The sequence below is a fragment of the Oxyura jamaicensis genome, chromosome 27 (assembly GCF_011077185.1).
Source record: "Oxyura jamaicensis isolate SHBP4307 breed ruddy duck chromosome 27, BPBGC_Ojam_1.0, whole genome shotgun sequence".
NCBI lineage: Eukaryota > Metazoa > Chordata > Aves > Anseriformes > Anatidae > Oxyura > Oxyura jamaicensis.
In genome coordinates, this window is record NC_048919.1 from 5,576,079 (window position 1) to 5,596,982 (window position 20,904).

General features: G+C 45.5%; 1 protein-coding gene across 2 annotated transcripts in view; it reads right to left on the minus strand.

The window, feature by feature from the left end:
* Positions 1-17,857, minus strand: part of SKAP1 (src kinase associated phosphoprotein 1) — a 140,443-nt gene extending 122,586 nt beyond the window's left edge. For both annotated transcript variants that reach the window (XM_035347536.1, XM_035347538.1), the window contains exons 1-3: positions 17,711-17,857; positions 11,133-11,238; positions 4-29 (exon numbers count right to left, since the gene is read on the minus strand). In XM_035347536.1, the coding sequence (XP_035203427.1) occupies positions 4-29; positions 11,133-11,238; positions 17,711-17,744 (166 nt within the window). In that variant the 5' untranslated portion in view covers positions 17,745-17,857. The remainder of the gene's footprint in view (positions 1-3; positions 30-11,132; positions 11,239-17,710) is intronic.
* Positions 17,858-20,904: the final 3,047 nt, after the last annotated feature.

The window sequence follows — 20,904 nt, forward strand, 5'->3', positions numbered from 1 at the left end:
CACCTCGGGTCAGAAATTCCAAGTGATACCTAAAAGACAAAAAAAGGGCATAAGCATACATTATTTTCTTACTGATTTGTTCTGGCTTGATAAGCAAGTGACAGACGGAAGAATTATACCAGACACGCTGCCAGGAATCCAGCGAATGGTTAAAACACATTTTGTGAATTTCCTGGAGATGTTTCTTGCCAGTTCTAAGAATGCTAACTGGCCCCTGTGACATCCTCCGCTACCTAAGGAACCTCTTTCACTACTCAGATCTCCTCCTTTTCAACAGCTTCAAAGGCTCCTAACTTCCTGCCATTAGAATAGGTCTCCTGTGCAAGAGAGATGTTCACATGGCCTTTCCCTTCACAGCCTCAATTAACCTCACCTCGCACCTTCCCTCCCGCAGCACTGCGGAGGGCAGTAGGCACACTGCCCTTCAGTGCCTCACCGCCACAAGCTCTGCTCGCAGGGACACGATGTGTCTGCAGCTCTCATGCAAGCAGGTCACACTGGGAAGTTCGAGAGGCCGCTTTAATGCGCCAAGATGCCCTGTTCAGCTTTAGCATCTTCGCTGTGTTTTCCAGTTCTTTTCCTCATTTTCCTCCTGTTCCGCTCATGCCAGCTCTCTGCTATGCTGGTTTGCCACCTTCTTGCTCAAAATTTATCTCCACTGAGTGGAGATACTGTACTCATTTAGCAGCGTAGAAGAACACAGACCCAAGACTGAGAATTTTCCCTGCAGAACCATGAAGATGAAAACTCATAGGATACATATTGTCAGTCCATGCTTCATAGCTCTCCTGCAAAAAATCTAAATAATCTAAAATCCCCGAGTGCCAGGCAGCATGCGATCCCCTGCCCCAAGCAGCTTGCTCGCGTTCACACACACCGTAACTACTTCAGAGGGCCATGCACCACAGAAACAGCCGAGCCAAAAAGATATCCTCCATTATTTCTGTCTCTCACTTTGAGCACACCTTTGGCTAACACGAGCCATTTTAATATGGGAACAGCACTGGCACGTTTTGGAAACTGATCAAGGACTAAGGATGAGCCACATGACCCATTCACAGGCAAAATGTGTAACAAAGGGTTGGTCTATAGGCATTAGTGGCAAGAATCCAGTACATAAAAATCCAATCAATTTGTTTCCTCATTAAAAGCTTTCATGAAGAAAATGATTTAATACAAACATTCAAGCTACTGACACAGATTAATTAGAAAACAACGACAGAATTCTGATTAAGGGCATAATATTTGACTTGTTTTCTTTGGACAAAAAAAATGCGCACAGACAGAAGAAACTTTTCTGGGAGAATGGACTCCCACAGTGATAAGTAACAGCTGCAATCTATTGGAAAGAGCCGCACCAGTGTGCCTTGCAGGTAGAAAAGGCCATAAATACCTCTTGGCCCTGGGGCACTCTTGGCAGCGCTCCCCCACTTTTAGTACAGCTTTCCTATCCATCCTACAGCAGCTATATCTTCTCTCTCTCAATCCCCAAGGCCACACTACCTGCCCAACGTCAGGGGAGCGGTCAGAGCAGCTCCATCCTTTTGCTTCCAACCAGCACGGACTGTTACTGCAACGCTCGAAGCCCTGAAGCCCTCGCCCTGTGTCCAAGCCCCGCGCTCAGCACGCTCCCTGGCTAGGAGCAGCCTCCCTGCCTGGGCTCAGCCTCCGCTCTGCCCACGGTGGGGGCCTCCACCGCCCGGCCCCCAGGTCCGGCGCCCACCCAGAGCCGCAGTACATTCGTCCCCTGGCCAGCTGACGGCTGTGAGACAAGGACAGAGAAATCACTTCTTGTTTGGTGAACTTTTGTCTCTTGTGCTTGAGAGACTGTCCTAATCTCCTCTGAACATGTTTTAGTGATAACATTTACTGCACTAGGACCAAAATGATTTTCTGTCACTTCTAATTCCAGTTCAATAAAAGTATAAGAGCTTTGTTTCTAACCTCTGTCATTTTTAATACAGTAAAATGGTTTAAAAAAATGTAAAATTGAGTTCCATTTCCTATTGGACCAGCAAGCCCATGTTAGCTTCACTCTGATCCAATCTGGGGGGCAGGGGGTTGATATCAAAAAGATGCTTTGCCTTTTTTTTTTTTTTTTTTTTTTTTAAAGGCATAAGGAAACAGTCAAAATTCTAATCTCATCAGATCAGGATGTGTTTTTAATCTCATGCTTTGATCATTTTCACTCTGAAAAGGCTTAGGCACAGAATGAAAGTTAGTTTAAATTTTAATCGGGAGTAGGAGAAGATGGTCTTGTTCTTACAGAAGATGAAAGAGTAATGACCTAATTCCTTTATCTGCCACTGACTGCATGAAAATTTTGGATAAATTACTTATCTTGAGAGCTTAAAAGGCACCCAGATATGATAGCACAGTACTGTCCGTTCACTGAAATGATAGGATTTCTTTCTTTTATATGCCTACAATGGCATGGGAGGAAGGGTGACTTTCAGCATGTGTTCCTCCCACTCCCTTTCCACAGGTAACATCAGCTTTACTTATTCAGCAAATTTTATTTGTACAATTCTAAGGGAGAGTATTTTTTTGTTCCTACACTACTCAGGAAATGCAATTATTTAGGCAAGATACCTATTTTGTTATAGCAACCTAAGCAGCAAACAGGGTTAGTTTAAATACAACTACAGCCACAAGTCACGTCCATGCTTATACACTCAGAATAAAGCTTGTTTCTGTGCAGCAGGAGAGGAGGAACTCAGCTGGTAGAACGAGGTTACTCATCTTGGGCCATCCTCCAAAACACGTTAGTTGTATGGAGTTTGAGGACAATTCTGTTTTTTGTTCCCAGTTAAGGCATCTCTAACTGACAAGCACATTACGCCTTTACCTCTGAGTAACAGGCAGTAACAGCGTGAAGTTCTTTACCTCTGCGGGGGGGTCACCCCAAAAGTTATTTTCTGTGAGAAATTATTGGACTACACGTGTAAAAATTGTAATTGCTCCATACAAATTATCCCTTGATCCAGACGGTACAAGTTGGAAACCAGAGGCCTACACCTTGCTCAGATTAATCTGTTTTGGAGGTTGTTTGCCTTGGGATGAGGTTTGAAATTTTCATCTGTGATCAACAATTCTTATATCTCAAACACCAAGAGTAAAAGCTTCTCATTCATTTCCTTTCAACCCAGAAAGTTTGGGAATTAGCAGTTAAGAGATGTCCAAATATATTACTCCTTTTAAGCGCTGTTTTAATAAAGCTTCTGTCCACCAGCTGGAGGTGGAATCCCCTCAGAAGAGTGGCACTCAAGGCAAAGCATAGGAAAGAGCTTTCAGCCAAATGTGAAGGTTCAGTCTACGTTAGTCCTTGAAGAAGTGGAAAGAGATGGGAAGACTCGTGACAAGTGATTAACTAGCTTCAGCAAAACAAAGCCACAGAGGAACGTATGGAGAATTTTGATATGATATGTAGAGCAAAGAACTAGCCCCAAAATACCAGATTTCTGTTTCAAAGCCAAAGAATGAGTGTTGCACTGCCAGTACGTTACCAAAAGACATCCTATAAGTATTCCCCTCACATAGTTTGCAATGAACCACCCACCTCTCTCACCTCATCGGTGCATATTTAGGGCCAGACAGAAAGCTGCAGATTTGTTCCACTTAAAACACAAAGTTTCTCATGATCATTTAGCCTCTGAGGTTACACAGTCAACAAGCAAACATGAGTGGGTCTCACTTGTCTGGAAGTGTTTATGTTCTTTGCTCCTGAAACCCATGCACATCTCAGTTCAGTTTATCAGCCTCGTGGTAGCTCTGACTCCAACTGGGCCCAATCAAAATCACAACTCAACTGTGTAAACAGACCTCAAAGGGTGAATTGTCATGAAAAAATGCTGTCATGTTACAGAGGGAAATTGAGTCACAGAGCAGTCGAGTTTGCCAGATTGCCTTGTTCCCAACAGGAACCCACTGCCCTTTCAGCCCCAACTAACACTTATTTCTCAGTGCCTTGTCTAGAAGGACCAGAGCCTTCTGCTGCCTCCCACAGAGCCACAACTTGGTCTTCAGGAGTGAAACATTTCCAGGACCCCTCAGGACCTTAACTACAGATCTTAACCTTGCACTGGTTTGTTGCTGGAGAAATAAAATAGATGCTTTTGGGGTTGCTTCCAATTAGGCACTTGTTAGGTTTGAAGCTAAGCTATCCAAATCCTTCCGAGTATTAGAGTCATCTTCAAGAGATGAGAATTTGCTTTTCATAGCTCTTTTACTCAAAAGTAATCAACCGTGAATAGTGATGCTGCCAGGCCTGACCAAACAGGAACTTTCCCCTCGAGGAGCAGAACTACAGGCAAAAAAGTTACTTCAACACTCCTTTCACCTCTGTGGCAGTGTTTAAGCCAGGGAAGCCCAGGAAAAATCCCTTCTTCTTCTAAAAAGAAAGAACAGATTAACCTGTGAAATATGCCAGGATGAATTTCCCCGGTCAATGTTACTGCCACACTAAGTCTAACTTTGCTCTTTGGTATGAGCACAGGACTCAGCTTGTCTTTGAGGCACAGAGGTAACTTGTTCTCCTGCCTTCATTCCCAACCTTTACAGAAAACTTGAGTAAAGTCACCCTGGGACTCCAGTCCCTTGCTGCATGGTGGGGGTCACAAATTCCATCAATGGCACAGAAATCCAGTAAAACATATGATCAACACACCCGTTCCTCTCATCCACCACTCAAGTTCGCTGACCAACATGCACTGCTTGCGGCAAACCCCCGAGCTGAAGGACTCGAACCAAAACAATTTGGGGCTAGAAGCAAAATTGCTGTTTGAAATCTTATGGCCTGTATTATGCCAGGGGTCAAGCTTGATGGTTATAATTGTCTCTTTGCAGCTTTAAAGTTGTAGAGTCTAAACCCCACTTTCCTCTCAGACTCAATTTCGTCAGGAACCATACAATAAAATCAAGTTTCAATCAAATTTCCTGCATTTTCTTGTCCAATTAAGAACACTAATATCACCACAGCTGTTAAATTAGGTATTTCAAGACAGTCTAATTTGTTTGGTGCACAGTATTTGTTGCTTTTTAATGTTTGCAAAATTTTGTTTTTAAAATCAATGCTGTACAAGATTTCAAGCAGGAAAAAATGAAAATGGGATTGGGGAGCTCACCATTAGCAAAGTGTGTTACAAACCACTTCAAATGCATTTCTCAGTTAAATGCTACAGAAGTAGCAGCAGCAGCTATGCAAAGACTCTGGTTACACAATTTCAATCATTTACAGTCCTCAGGTTTCAGATTAACAATGCATTCACAAGGAAATGGATGGTGAAACAGGGGTAATTTTATCAACCGGAATGGAAAACGATGCAAATTACTGAAAGGAGTCTAACCCAGAAGGCACCAAACTGCATTATTGGCACAGCGAATAGCCACATTCACCCCAGGTATAAAAGCAGGTAGAATGTGATAACAGCTGAACTGAATTTGTTCCCCTGCCATGCCTGATCTTAACACAGGAGAATTCCTTCCTCATCTCTTTCTCCCCCACAATGGAAGGAAAAAATCCCCTACTGAGATTACAGAATAAATTGGGAACATCCTAACAGAAACTTCACCAGACTTTGAAAAGAAGTAGTCACCACAGTCACTATTAAATTTGACTGTTGCAAACTAAAGGAATGCCTGTGCTCACACACAGCCAGGCACAGCTGTACTGGTGCAGGGTGGTAGGAGTCTTTAGATCTTTTAGATCTCCATTAACACCAGTTGGTGCAGGACACACTTGCACATCCCCAGGCCACGCCAGTGCCTCCCCTGCACAAAGGAAGAAGCATCTGGGGCAGCTCATTTGTGGGACAGAAATTGAAAATCAAAATATTTCTAAGTATTTCTGAAGTGATGGGGACTTTTTTTTTTTTTTCATTCAACGGCCTACATGTGAATGAAATCCTGCTCAGTGCGCTTGTTTCCTTGCTGAACAAATAAATCTCAGCTCTCTGAAGAACACGGAGGAGAACAGCACTTTACCTAATTAAGGACAATGCGGTGGGGCTATAGACCAGCCCTGGTGTTAATGTGCTGAGCTCAATTATCTGCCCATAAGGTCACATTCTTAAATTCTTTTTTATCTTGGTATTGCACATTACTCAGCATAATGAGTTGAATATTGGTGGGAGTTACAGACAGTACATTTACACTAATGAAGCAAAATTACCCTGAAATTGCATTTTCTTTAATTTCAATCTCAAAACTTCAAAATAAGGTTGAAACTGATGTAATAGATGGAAGTTAATACACTTAAAAGTTTATTAAAATAGGCTAAACAGTCTGGTTTATACAAAGTTTTCAATGTACTTCCATTCATGAACCTTTTGCAGTCCTACAGTATTACCTCGCCACAGGAAGAATCAAGCTCAACCCAAGAATATGGGTGATGTTCCCCTGGTGTTGAAATAGCCACAGTTCAGCTACACTTGTAAACCAACAAAACCAGGAGCTTATTGTGACTGTGCACAAACCACATGCTGCAACAGCCTGCCGAGATTTGCGGTACAACCCAAGGACCCCCACACCAGAGGGGATCACACTCTGTTTATCCTTATATTTGTGGCCAACCCATCCTCTTCCAGCTACAGCAGCAAACAAAGGATTTCTTCCTGACAGTAACATTGCACCTGTGTAACTCAAAGCTTCAAAGGGCCAGGCATGGCAAAGCTCATACCAGAAACAAGGTGATGGTGCTACCCCATCCCAGTGAGTCTGCTCCCTGGAGACAAGTACTCCTGCAGCTCAGATGAATCAAAGCATGGAAAGACACACATAGGTATTGGGAGCATCTTGGATCCCCTCAGTGTTCTGCAAAGAAAAGCATCTCTGCACCTAGGGTAAGCAATCTAAGTTCAGAGACCATTCATTTTTCTGAACTTCATTTTTACAAAACAAGGCTCGCTGTGTCAGCGACCAACCTGCTGAAGGAGCAGGACAGCTGTGGGGCTTCACTACGCGATCAGACACTTAAGACCCACCCCAGACTTATCTCAGACACCTGAATCCCTCAGCCAGGCAGGGAGCACACGTCTGCTGCGCAGGCTGGGAAGCCAAATGTAATGCCAGCCGCAGCACCCGTGTTTGTGGCAGGGCGCCCCAACAGCAGCACAGCGGCCGGGGAAAGCCCTGGGCTTTGGCTGGCTGCCTCCAGCAGCCCAGGAGATGGCTGGGAGCTTGTCGCCGCCTGGTTAGGCGGCCAGGTGCTGACTTCTCCCTGACAGCACAGTAGCCGTACTGGGAACACTGCCATAAACTAAGAAGGATTAGACAACGAGGCAGCAAAATGAGGTTTTGGGCTTGTTACCCAGAGGTAAAGAGCTTTGTCTTCATGTGAGCTCCTGCTGGTGGGAAGAATGACAGAAAGTGGTCCTGTGTTAGTTACTAGCAGCAGGATTGAGCCTCAGGGTCATGCCATTGTTTTAGAGTGGGGAAAGCGAAGGTGGAGTTTCAGTGCCTATTTTGGATTTGCTAGGGCGTGTATGTAAGAAACTCAACATCGAGTCTTTCTCTTTGCTTCCGCTTTGCTATACAACAGGTCAGCCTTAGCTCTCCTTTTAGCACTATTACATTTTGCATCAGGAAAAAGTACTAATGATTTGTATCCATCAGTGCAAGCTTGCCTTCTGACAGGGAGTTTTAATAACTGGCTGACTCCAAGGAGATAGAGGAACTATTTATCTCCATATTTTTAAATAAATCCCATTCTTCCCATCTCACCCCCTGCCATTGTAACTGCTCTAGAAGTGTCTAAGCAGTGAGGTGAGGTCATTTAACAGCAAGACAACTTTTTTTTTTTTTTTGTTACTGCTCTTGCCAAAGAACAAGAATGGGCTTGTGTTCCTGAGTGGAGTCATGTATCCGATTCATCCCAGGTGTCAGACATCTGCTGCTAGCTCTGCAGCTGGCTTTAAGACACAAGAAACAGCAATGCTCTCAAGGAACAGCTTGAAACAAACCCTCAGCACCAACCAACCTAAAACAGAAGCAACTAACAACCTCTCGGGCTTCTGGAAGACAAGAAAAACTCTGCCCCAGCACCACATCCTTGCCCTGCCCTCCCCCAGTGCAAAGCTGCTATTTTAGCAAATTCGATCCATTACGGACGCTTTGTTTTTCCACACAGGACTGGAGCAACGCCCTCAGCCTATGGTCAAGGTAAGCAACTGCATCCACGCTGCCGTGCTGCGGCCACCATCCTGTGCTCTGTTCGTTCCTGGGGACCAAGCCTCCGGTTGTGCTCTGTGGCCTGCTTTTCTGGATGCCACACAAAGCAATTGGGGAAAGCAACAAAAGGAGAGGTTATTAACACCACCAAAAAGATTAGGAAAATAATCTCTAGGCCTGGATTTATATACGAGATCAGAAAGTGAAACAGGATCCGAGTTAGCAAGGGGGAGGGGAGATAGAAACTGTTTCTGCAGACCAGAGCCATTTGAAGAGAACATTTGGCTTTAAATAACCAAATGATTTCTGAAAGTAAAATGGTACGGGGACTCATAACTCAGCTGTATGGTGACAGCCTTCCCACAGCCGCTGCCTGCAACGCCTCTGACATGGCTCCTTCAGCAAAAATACCATAGGCTGCCTGGGAAAAAATTATAACCTGCAAACACAACCCACTCCCTACCTACTGCACTTCTTGTGGTAAAATGGGAACAATTTATCTTCACAGGTAGCACGTGGAGACATAAAGCCCAAACACTTGTTCACATTATAGTCATCAGCGACCCTCCTGGAGGGGTCTGTTACGAGGCCACTGGGAGAGCTGCGATATAAAGACCTGAAGGCCAAGTTACAGGAACAGTTACTGAGACTGGCTCAGGATAATCATACTAGATTAAGCTCTTCCCTTTCAGAGACACATGTGTCTCTCTCCAGTAGTTTAGCAGTTTACTTACGTCCATTATGAACCCAAATAATGAAACCCTACACGCTGTGTTGTGTTTCACCGTGCAGAGGCAAAGAGGCAGAAAGCAGGGCTGCTCCGGGGAGGCAGGCGCTTCCTGAACACGACTGCCGATGATTTCCTGAATGCCCGCCACAAAAGCCACAGGAAGCTCCCTGAAGAGACAAACCTGCACCTCATCCCCAGGAGCAAGACCTGCCTAGATCCTTTCAAATAAAAGATACAGTCATCATTACAGTAATCTCCCACCACAAATCACTGCATTAATGGCTCAGATCAGAAGGACATTTGTACACTGTTCTTCTCGCCATTTCCAAATGCCACCAAGCAATAAAATGCAAGTAGGAGATCAGCAGCGCCCTGTACCCTTCTCTCAGGGGTCTCACCTTCCCCTCCAGAAGTATCTGCAATATATTCTTTCAACAAGCAACAGGGTTGAAGCCCATATCTTAACCTGAACATCCAGGAAGAATTTGTGCATCACCTCCCATCCTGATGCAAAGGCTGCTTAACTGCCTGCTCATTTGAGATGACACCGTTCTAAAAACTTTATCCCAAATTGTATTCTTCTGCTGAGAAAAAGTAAGAGCCTAGGCTGGTTCTGTGGCACAGAACGCAACGTTTACCCCAGGACTCTAAAGGCTGCTCCTTCTTGAGCCTGTCACCAGAAGTGCACAAAATCTCTAAGGAGCCAAAGGCCCCCAGAAGATGGTCACAGCAGCACCTTACCCCACTGCTCAGGTGCCACTCACAGCTCTATCAGCACACAAAGACAAACCCCCTACTTCAAGAACAATTTGGTAAGTTTGCCAAGTACTTGGTACATTTATCAGATTCTGTGATACTGGTTTTTAAAATTCATTCAAAACTGACCTAGAGTTGCAGTATACAAAGATAACAGCTCACTTTGAAAGTTCTGTGCTCTCAGGACTGCTGAAAAAAGCTTGACAATGTGAATACTTCAGGTTCATAATTCTGTTTAACTGTTTCCATCCCAAATCAATACCTGGCAACAAAGGGGAATTTTTCAGAGAAGCCACACCAGCCTGCTGTAACCATGCAATCAAGCATTTTCTTCTCCAGTATTCCAATACACTGCTAGACACACCTTTCCTCCATTAGATATGCTGCAGCCCCATTTTCCAAAGGCTTCCATCTTCTGCATTCAGTTTGTTTCCATTATTCAGGGCAACCCAGGCTGATAATTACACAGTCCCGAGTTGCTGAGTAAAACTGATGCTTAATTAGCCAGCAGGAAAGATCGATTAAGATACAGCAGGGCATCTTGCAAAGTTCTTAAGTGGGACTGCAGGGAATAGAATCTGGCTGTGCCCTTCCAAAGGATAAAATTCGCTGCATCTCAGGGATTTGACAGCAGTTTTATTTAAACTGGATGCTTATATCAGTCAGCCACCCTGAGTTTTATTGTCAGATCTTAACTTCAAATGACACAACTCATATCTTTTAACTAGAGCATTAACAGCAAGCTCTGTATCACATTTCTAGCCAAAAAATATAATGCAGCTGAGGCTGAAAGTTTTATTTAAGCCTCCAGCAACAGTTTTCCTGTTTTATGTTCCTTGATTTTCCCTAGGCATGACAGCACCACCTTTGTGTGCTTTGCCCAAAACCAAATGATACAGCTCATACTCTCAATGAAGGTTTGAACAGTCCTGGGGACAGGAGATTTTGGAACCCAGTTCAGACCCAAGTTTTAACTTGGGAAGCAGTCTTTCTTCCTTTTTACTGTATCAAAGTACAGGTAATGCCTGTCTAAGTTCAGGAGCCACTTGTGAAATAGATACTTTCAGCAGCATGAGCCTTTGCTCATTGTATTGATTTACCCATCTGCCTAAACATTAAGTGATGAATTTTCTTCCACAATCCTCTCTAGCACAATGGAGAAGGAAGAACAGGACAGGATCAGAGATCAGTATGCAAAGAGCTATACAGACACAGCCCAAAGCAGAATTTTTACTCTGAAACACAAGAAGTCCAAGGACAAGCAATGACAGCTCTGCAGATAGCCAAATATAACTGGCTAGCGTTAAATAGGGTGCACAAACCAGTATGCAGTGCACTCACACTATACCAAGCCCTGAATGCCCATTAACTTTCAAAGCATGGGCCAATTATCCAATTATTTGAATGCAGCATGTGGTACCTCAAGGTTTGGCACTATTCTGAAGCACTTTCATTGGCAAGTTATGCAGACAATACATACCTGGCTTTGACTTGCTGAAAGCTGAAGAGAATTGCATCCCTCTGCTCCCTTGCTCTAGGGCTCAAATTTTCATTCTGCAGTCCATCCACCAGGTAACATTCAGCATCTGGTAGAGAGAAAGCTCCAAGTTAAAACCACAGGCAGATACCTGTTCTTGGCCAAGAAACATGGATATGGACACCCAATGCCTTCCACACGCCACTCTGCTACAACAAACCCTAAAGATATGCCGCTGTGAAAGGCTTTTGGCATTAAGTAATGTCATTCACAGGATCCAAAGCACTTCTAATATCAGTGTAAGGTATCCACCAATACTTAAAGGAAATCCCAACCTGTGGTGGGGTTTCACGAGGGCACTCTTGGTAAGAGACAAGCATGAACAGGTAGGTTGCACAAGCCTATATGTACTTGTATCGTGTCTGCAAGGCTATCACCAAAACAAATTATGTACTTACTCAGCAGACAGTTGGACAGAAGTAAATATGGTATTCGCTTACTTAGAAAGTATATTTATATGTAGAAATTTAACCTGAACTGGAAGAGATGAAGTACCTTCTATTTGTATGAATATTTGCATTCTTTACAGAAACCTCAAAAAAGTCTTAGAAAATAGGCCAGTTCCAATCATAGCTGCTCTGTACAGGAAAGTATCCTCCTTGTACTTCAGCAGCTTTAATGAAAACTTTCCCTAGCAAAGACTGGCTTCAGAACTATGGTGTTGTACATCCACAGGCCTCTCCAACCTTTAATTCACACTCCATACTGTGATACTAATGTCAGTTTAATATCCTGCTTGCAAGACTTTCAGCTCCTTATGCTTCAGCTGCTAGTACAACAGCCAGCACTTTTTAGTACACCCCAGGAATCTTCACAGCCCCTTAAACAGCTCCTCCACCTGCAAGCACACTCAAGATCAAAAATGCCACAATAGAAATAAACATCTTTTTCTGTTAAAGTCACGAGCCCTTATTTTTGTCACCCATAACAAACGCAAGAAAGGCTTAGAGCTTAAGGGAAGAAAAAACAGCTCTTTAAAGTGAAGAGCTTTAGCAAGTACAGAGCTTGCTCCGTGCCCAATCGTGGAAGGGAACAAGGCCAATGCACAAGCACATCCTCAAGAACAGGGGCCTCTTCCCACTTGGTCCTCAGCGATGGACAGGCAAGACCAGAGAGACTGAGCTCTGAACACAGCTGCCTGGGGAAGGAGGAGTGAATCCAAATAACACTTGTTTCCACAACACTCCTGTTCTTGTTTCTGGGTTTGTTCAGCTGAAAGCACCAGTTTCTAAGGGAGCAATCACTAATAAGCACACTTCAGCCAAATTCAGACTCCTCCAAGCCCCCACCAACTCCTTTCACTTTCTCCCTGCCTTTCCTCCTGCCATGAGTGCTCTTGACCCACAAGAACTAGGTCTGAGCCAGCTGTGCCTCATTATCCACAGCCCCACATCACAGCCAGCACTTTGCAGCCAAGAAACAGAGGCTAAAGCCCACATACAGCACTGAGGACATCAAAGTGTCCTGATATGGGCATGCACAGTTGTCACAGCTCTGCTGATGGGCAGGAACACCAATTCACAGCACTGCTCTCAAACCCACACCTACACCCAGCAGCAGTGTTGACCTGACGTGTCTGGACTCCTGGAGCTCCCAAAATGCCTATTAATATCAAGTTACCTGCTAGTAATTTAGCCCTGGGTAGCCCGCCTGGAATCACACAAATGCTTTGCTAGAGCAGCTGAGTGAAGCACTTTAAATCCCAGGCCAATCCTGTCATCCTTAGGTTAAATTTAATTTTCAGTACATCTCCATGCAGTTTTAATTGTACACCCAAGATATAGTATATATACCACCTTATGACAAGCCTAACACTGCTGGACTTGCACCACTTACACACTGCATAGAAAATAACCACGCACATACATCTAAGCACAAAGGATAGATCTATCTTTCTCTGAGAAGCTTACTATAGGAACAGATGGACGCTAAGGGAACCATTTATTATATACAAATCTGCTTTAAAACTGCACAGCATAAATGGGTGCATTTTCATAGTCAATGAGAAAAAAAAAAAAAAAAAAAAAACTGCCTGCAAAATTTGGGCAAATATCAGTTGTATCTCTGTCCTTTTTAAACACAGATTAGCTCCTTGAGCATGTGGTTAGCTCTAATATGGCATTTACTTACTGCGATGTCAGCACAGATCGGCTGCTGGATAAGTTATAGTAGAACTACAGTCACTCCTGCGAGCCAGGCAGAGCCCCTTTCAGAGCCAGCCACTATGTTTATAGCACCAGGAAATGAAAAAGAAAGCCTAACCATAAACTCTCAGAGTGGATCAGGAAGAGCAATATGTAAGCAGCTCTAGAGTAAATCACCCTAATGTTAGTTTTACTGCTTGTCAGTAACATTATATTCTTGATGTTTATAGATTGCTCTCTGTGATCCACTCTGAAAGTTTACAGGACTCTCCTTTTCGTTTCCTGCAGCTAAAAAGGTGAGGTGAAATGAAACAGTTGAAATTTCATCAAGTGTTTCAGGGGGGTTTCTAGAGGCAATTGCAGATAGCCACTTTAATCCTGCAGGCAATGCACAATATTGTAAGAATTAAGTCACAACCACTGAAGTCCAGGCAATAAATAACCTTTTAATGGCAGCACTAAATTCTAGGAGTTAATCAGCACTCAACAAGGAGAGCTGAAAGTTATTTAGATGCCATGTGTATTCTCCCCATGCACACACAAATATTATTATTTTTTTTCCTCTTTTCTACTCATTTGTTATCAGAAAGCCAACAATAGAAAACCTAAATACAGAGGAACAGGTCCCCCTGACCCACAACACTGTAGCTATGTAAGTTAATCCTGAGCTAACCAGTCTGCTCCAACGCTTACTTGCTGCTTCACACAATTTCTGCTGCAGTTTATCACCCCAGGTGACTGTGAAAAAAAAACAGTTTAAAAAAGTTTATGGCACCTATCAACACAGAGTGCAGATACCTTAAGCATCCATGAAATTGCATTAATATTTCCAGGATGCTACCCGAGACAGCCACGGGTTTGGAACAGTAGTTGAATCATCCCGTCCTTCTTGTCCAAAAATAGCTGTGAGCTATCACACTTTTTTTAAAAATAAAATAAAATAAAATAAAATAAAGAACAGATGGTTTAACTGTGAACAAACATTTTCAGATGAACATTCCTACTTTTACAGGATCAAGTCAGAAAACCTTAAGAACCGCAGCAACATTCCTACACCATCCTGCAATGGACTGAATGGGACATTCTCCCCCATGCAAGAGACAATCACAGAATCAGAGAGTGTCTGGGCTGGGAGGGACCCTAAAGCTCATCCAGTTCCAACCCCCTGCCATGGGCAGGGACACCTCGCACCAGGGCAGATTGCCCAAAGCCCCATCCAGCCTGGCCTTGAGCACTTCCAAGCATGTGGCATCCACACCTTCTCTGGGCAGCCTGTTCCTGTGCCTCACTCCCCTGAGAGTGAAGAATCTCTTCCTAATACCTAATATAAACCTACCCTCTTTTTGTAGAAAGCCGTTACCCCCTTGTCCTATATCTACACTCCCTGATAGGGCCCCTCTCCAATGCAGGAACTGAGAACAGCTTCCCAGATTTGCAGCATCCAAGTCTCAGCGCCACATTCCCTGATATTTAAGTTCTGGGGCCACTCGTGATGCTACATCAATGCTGACTGTAGCTTATTAGCCTTCGCAAAGCAGAACATTTTATGGTTTATTTTTGAAACAGCATTGAGGCTTCTCGCCTTGCTGTCAGCAGCTACCAGCGTTGTTATGCTTTGCAGGTGCAGTCACAGTCTCGCAGTACAGCATCTGTTCCATCCTTCCTGCTGCCCAAACTCCAGCAAGAAAATGGCTTTCCAGACCTACTACCTGAGATGGAGAGGATCAGTCAGGGCAGGTGAAGGGAAAAAATAATCAGACTGCCAGATTGCCTTTGCTTCTACAAAGAAAAACAGAAGCCCTGGATTTGTCAGATGTATCACATTTTTAAGAACCACTGTTTTAGCCTTCAGAAGAAATCTGTGCTAAATAAACATGGAATATCCTTAACAAGAGTAGTTTTAAAACGGAGCTGACTGAGCCAAAACTGAAATCCCATGCAATTAGGAGGCAACGTAGTGTTAATGAGCACTTGGATTGCTTATGTTTGATGTGGAACAAAGTAGTAGTTGTTACAACCACATCTAGTCATAAACATAAGGTAATAAGTATTCATAAGTGTTGCAGGATTGCAATGTAGCCATAAAATAGCCATAGAGTTTGGCTTTCAACCACTGCAACCTCAGAGATGTCTCCAGTGATAACAGCATAAGAATTACTAGCTAGCCATTGACTACCTGTTTTTTTGGGCATCATGCATACAGACATGCACTATACGGACCAAAGTTTAATATAAGGAAGCAGATATTATTGTCTGTACAATAGTACATGCTTACTCTTCAAGTTTTACCTTCTACTTTAAATTCAAGAACTCTTACGGTAATGCAGTTTGCAAATGCTAACAGCTTAAGCTCCTTCAGTCCCAGCTTGCTTAGCAAGAAACCTCCTTAGCCACTGGAAGGCCTCAAGACTGTATATATAGATTGTTAAGACACAGCAAGTTTGATACAGAGGTATGTGACATGCAATTAATCTCCATTCATAGCCTGCTATACTTGTCAGCAAACAAAGGCTGTGCTTTAGAAGGAGATCTGAAGCCTTCAATTAAAAACAGTCAGCTAACAAGAAAATAATCTAAGTTAAAGGAAGGTGGCAGGTGCAGAAATGAGTTGTTTACAGAAGTGTCAGCACTGAACAATAAAGTGCTGCACATCAAAAATGTGAAAGGGTGAACTTCACTGAAGGCCCCATGATTAAAAAACAGAGGAGAAAATTTATACCTACATCTGGGGGAAGACACAAAGCATTTGGAAGTGAGCTTTGATGGGCTCGGAGGCTGCACACTCACTCTCAGACTGACGGGTCCCAGGACTGGAAGGCACCCCCAGCCCCACAGCAAAGGGGGCCAGTGCTCCGCGCTGTCAGGAGGCGCTGCAACAGGAAACAAAAGGCCACAAAACCCTGAGGCAGACCAGGCTCAAACACAACTGCTCAGAGCTGTCGAGCAGGAGCACACCAACAACTCCTTCACCACCGCCCACCCGCATCCGCGGTGGCAGGATGCATCAGAAAGGCACACACGTTGAGCAACGGGCTGACACTGCTGCTGCTCAGGTTTATTTACGGGGAGGTCAGCAAGAGTCAACAGGGCAGAAGCTGACATGTGAATGGAGGTGAGTGTGAAAGGTAAGGCAATACTGCAGAGTAAAAACACCAACCCCGAGTACAGCTTCCCCTGTTTGTGTAAATCCTTCTCACAAAACACCAAAGCAGGACGCAGTTATTCAGTCACAAACAGTAGAAAGGGAATTCAGCGCTCTAACAACTTCCAGCTTTTTTCTTCTCCCCCTTAAGAAATAAAAATGAAAAAGCCAAGCTCCCTAAACAAGAACAGCCTTGAGGCTACAAGTTTGTGGCACCCCTCAGGGTGCCTAGGCCCCAGCAGGGAGATAGAGCCAGAGGTAGCACACACGGAGCAGAACTTGTGGGAGCCACTAATGCCTGTCCCAAGGGCTAACACAGCCACCTCTGCAGGGCAATCCTCACACCAAGCCCTCCCGTGCCCCGCTGCAGGGTCACCAGTAGTTGCAAAGGTCAGCATAGAATCCCTTCGTCTTTGTGAAGTGCAGTTTTACAGATGATTTTTTTTTAGAACAGTTTCTGCTTGGCTGACCCACCTCTTCAGCGAGCTGGGGTGTAACAGCTCGAGTTTGAAAAGAAATCAGGAAAAACAACCTCAGAAGTCGCCCGCATACCATCTGGTGGGCACGCAGCGCGGTGTGCTATCAGCTCTCAGCACAGCTCGTCGGGTGCTGGGGCCTCGGGAGGTCACTTTCACGTTACCATGCAGAAGCGGCGCCTGAAGCCAGCGCTGCTTTCCCAGGCTGCGCCTCCGTTTCCCCTGGGGCCGGAGCGTCCCTGAGGACCCACGCCCAGCACAGCCAGCTTGCTCAGCGCATCCCCGGGGCAACACACAGCCAGGCGGCACGGCTACCACGGCTCAGCCAAAGCCTGCCGAGGGCTCGCTGCAGCACCCGACTTTCTCTTACCCTTCACACCCGCCCCTTGCTCCCATCCCAGCGGAGCCACTCGGTGCCGAGGGAGGGCACGCGCTGGGGCCACCTGGCCGCGCCGAGCCGCCCCCCGCCGGCCCGCCCCGCGCTCGCCCCTGGGGCCGCCGAGGCGCCCCCGCCCTCGGCGCTGCTGCGGGCCCAGCCGGCGGCCGGCAGGCAGCGCGAGGCCAGCCTGGGGCGCGGGGCAGGCGGCCGCACCCCCGGCACCCTCGCCGGGGCTAGCCTGGCGGGAGGCACGGAGCTTGAGAAAAGCAGCTCCCGCCTGCCCCCGCTCCCATCTCAGGCTCGGCACGGCGAGACGCAACAAGTCTGTCTGCTTCTCCCCCCGCCCGGCAGCGGCGGGGCGAGGAGCACCGGGCGGTTACCTTCCAGGAGCCGCCGAACCTCCTCTGGGAGCATGGTCCCCGCCAGCTCCTCTCCCCCAGGGCCAGCCCTGCCGCCGCCGCCCGCGTCCCTCCGGGGCAGGGACCCAGCGCAGCAGGAAGCGGGGGCGGGCACACCCCGCGGGGGGCCGCGGGTGCCGGGCGGCCCCGCCGAGCTCCGCGCCCCCGCGAGCGGCTCAGCGAGGCGGCGCCGCGCAGCGCAGCCCCCGCGGCCCAGCTCCGCGCACCTGCTGCGGGCCTGCCCCGGGACGGCTGGAGGCAGAAGTACTGGGCTGCTCGGCGGTAAAGCTTCCCCTCTTCCTGCATCCTGCGTAGGAAGGGGGCTACGTTAGCCCTTAGCCACAGAATAGCCGTGCGTATTTCTACGCCTTGCCCAGAGAAATAGCAGGGTTGCACGCTTTAGCTTGCTTTCTGACAGGCAATAAACGCAAACTGAGCTCTACAGAACAAAAATGGCATTGCATTAGATTAACCCACAGTCCTACATCTGCTCCTCTCCCATATAAATGAATTAACACGGGCTGGCTATGGGAATACTGCTATAATTTTTCATCATTGCATTCCCAAATATTAAGCTCTACATTGGCAAAACCAATCACAGCCGTCTGTATCTGAGGCTCATCAGCAATTCCAAGGACCGGTTTGAGATTTCCCATGTGTTAAGTGTAGAGGATCCAATCCTTACTTTGCAGTGTCCTGGTATCAAACAAGTATTTATTTTTGCAGCATGTAGAAAATGCTATTCTGAACATTCTTTCCACTTCTACCTTTCTGATATCTTAGCCCTGGCATGTGATCTTTAATTATATTTTCACAACATAGCAAGTGTTTGAGATTACAAAAGAGGATGCAATCAGGCTGTGCTGGCCACCAAATGAAAACCACATAGCTACACAAATGTTGGTGCTTGCTGCATTCACCAGGGGCACAACACAACACAAACTTCTGACGCTGTACGTAGAGCCAGGGCTGTCTGCTGAGGTATATCATAGTGTAATGAGGAAGGGCCTCTCTGAACTCTCAAAGGAAGCCCCCTAAAACTGCTTCTCTTGCTGCTTTGCAGCCCCCCTGCTCTGGGCAGAATCCGATTCTTACTGCTTTTTGGATGTGCTACCTGAAAGGAATAAAGGCTTAGTTGTTGGGTAGCAGGCTTTGCATAAAGGAAACCTGGTGCAGATTCCAGCTTTGCCCCAAGCTTCTTGCTTGGTTCAGTCAGGACAACCTTTGCGTTTCAGGTTTATGGCACAGATGCGATATAAGAGCTATGTTGGCAAAGGTACAGCTACTGGAATGATGGAAGCATGGAACAGAGGTGCTCCTCCATACGATAACAGGTTTTGTGACCCACTTTCTGAGACTCACAGGTGAAACTGGGGAAAAGACTGTTACGCTTTCAGTTGATTGGTACAAATCAGATAACGAGTAGGCGTAAGATGAAGCAAAGTGTTTTGTGGTTTTGGTTTGGGGCATGTGTGCCTGCGATTCTATTGTTTTCTGCACTGCAGACAGTGGAGTGAAAGGAGAAAACCCCTAAAGCAACTGCAAAGTTCTTTTGTGTCTTTTTGGTTGAAATATGTAATTTTATGCCTGTGGGGCAGCACCTCAATAACTCACATATAAATAACAGTTGTCAGAAGGGATGGCTTTAAAGGAGGAGTGTAGGCACCGTGACCAGAAGCATGTTTAGTGTATGCAGCTGACTTACTGGAAAAGTGATGTTGTGCTGCTTTCTGTGTATTGAGTCTCTTACAGTAGTAACGCTGAAGTGACAGCTGCCATTTTGGGTTTAGTCACAAAGAAGACAAGACATTGTGTTTTCCAGCCTGCTCGGGAAGGTTTGATTACTCTCCAGATCTGGGAAACGAAACACACCACCACTTCTGATTTGTCACATGGCTGTGTTCTCTACATGCATGTAATTTCAGAACAACCTGCAGACAGACTTCACGTTGACAGTACCACTCAAGACCTTACAAGTTTCCTACTCTGAGTGTGAAGTTCACTCAGTTTCTGTCCTTTCCCCTTTACCTTCTACGCTGCTGTGTGAGTTTACACACGCTGACAGCAATGCTGCAGCATAATCTTGATTTTGCCATGTACAAGAAATCGTTCCGCGGCGGCACTGAATGCAGCACAGGAAACGTTGCTGCAGTTCAGAGGGCCTCACATAGGAGACTGCCACGCTGGAATGCATATACATCACAGTAGTCTTCCCCATTACATCTCCTAGTCAGGTAGTGTTTCATGAGTCAGGGTTTAGAAAATTGAGAATCTTCTAGGGGAGCGAAACGTGAATCTCTGTTAGCTGCCTAAGGCTCCTGACAGATTTGAGTGGTTCTGATTGTATGCAAGAAATGGCAGCACGTGTAGGTGGATGTGTATGTTAGATGGATCTGTATACATGTTCTCACCTAGAAGTGTTTATGGATAAATATTTAAATGCTTCTGTGTAGAAATCCTCATTGGTTCATTACAGACTACAAATAAAAATCAGCTGATTGCTGAGACTGACTAACTTTAAAAATGAGTTTGTAACAGAATGAACAACGTCCCTTAGATGGAAGAAACTGCCTTCAGATATGCCAGAAAGATCAATAAAACCTAATCAATGCAAATCTCAGAGGAAGAAATGTTCATGCAACTGCGAAGAAAAGGATCATCTCACAGGTTCTCTGCATTTCTGTAGCTCACGTAATAGTCTGAAAGCATAAACTAGAAGATGGTCAGTGAGTCTTGCCCAAGAGTTAAACCAATTTATCATATTTAGTGTCTGGAGGAAATTATTCCCCACGTCAAACTAGCAGCGACTTGTTTTGCAGGTGGTGGGGTTCTGCCTTCCTTTGCTGGGGATTTCACCCAACAAATTTACTGCTGTTGCAGTGTTTATGACATCGGTAAAGCTCCAGATCTTTTCTGATCTACTTCTGAGATGTATTGCACCTGTGATTTTTGGTCTTTTCTACAGATCTTAAGGTTATCATAAAGGCCTTGAATGTAGCATAAGGTGTGGGTGCTAGCACTGTTGCACCCTTTGTGGTCTTGGACATGCGGACATCCATGGCCCAGGCAGTTGGAGGCGGAGCTCAGCACCTAGGATGTTCCCCTCAGGCCCTTTCCGAAGATCTTGTTAAGGCTATGTTTACCAGGCATCACATAGTGTTATTATTTGTTAATAA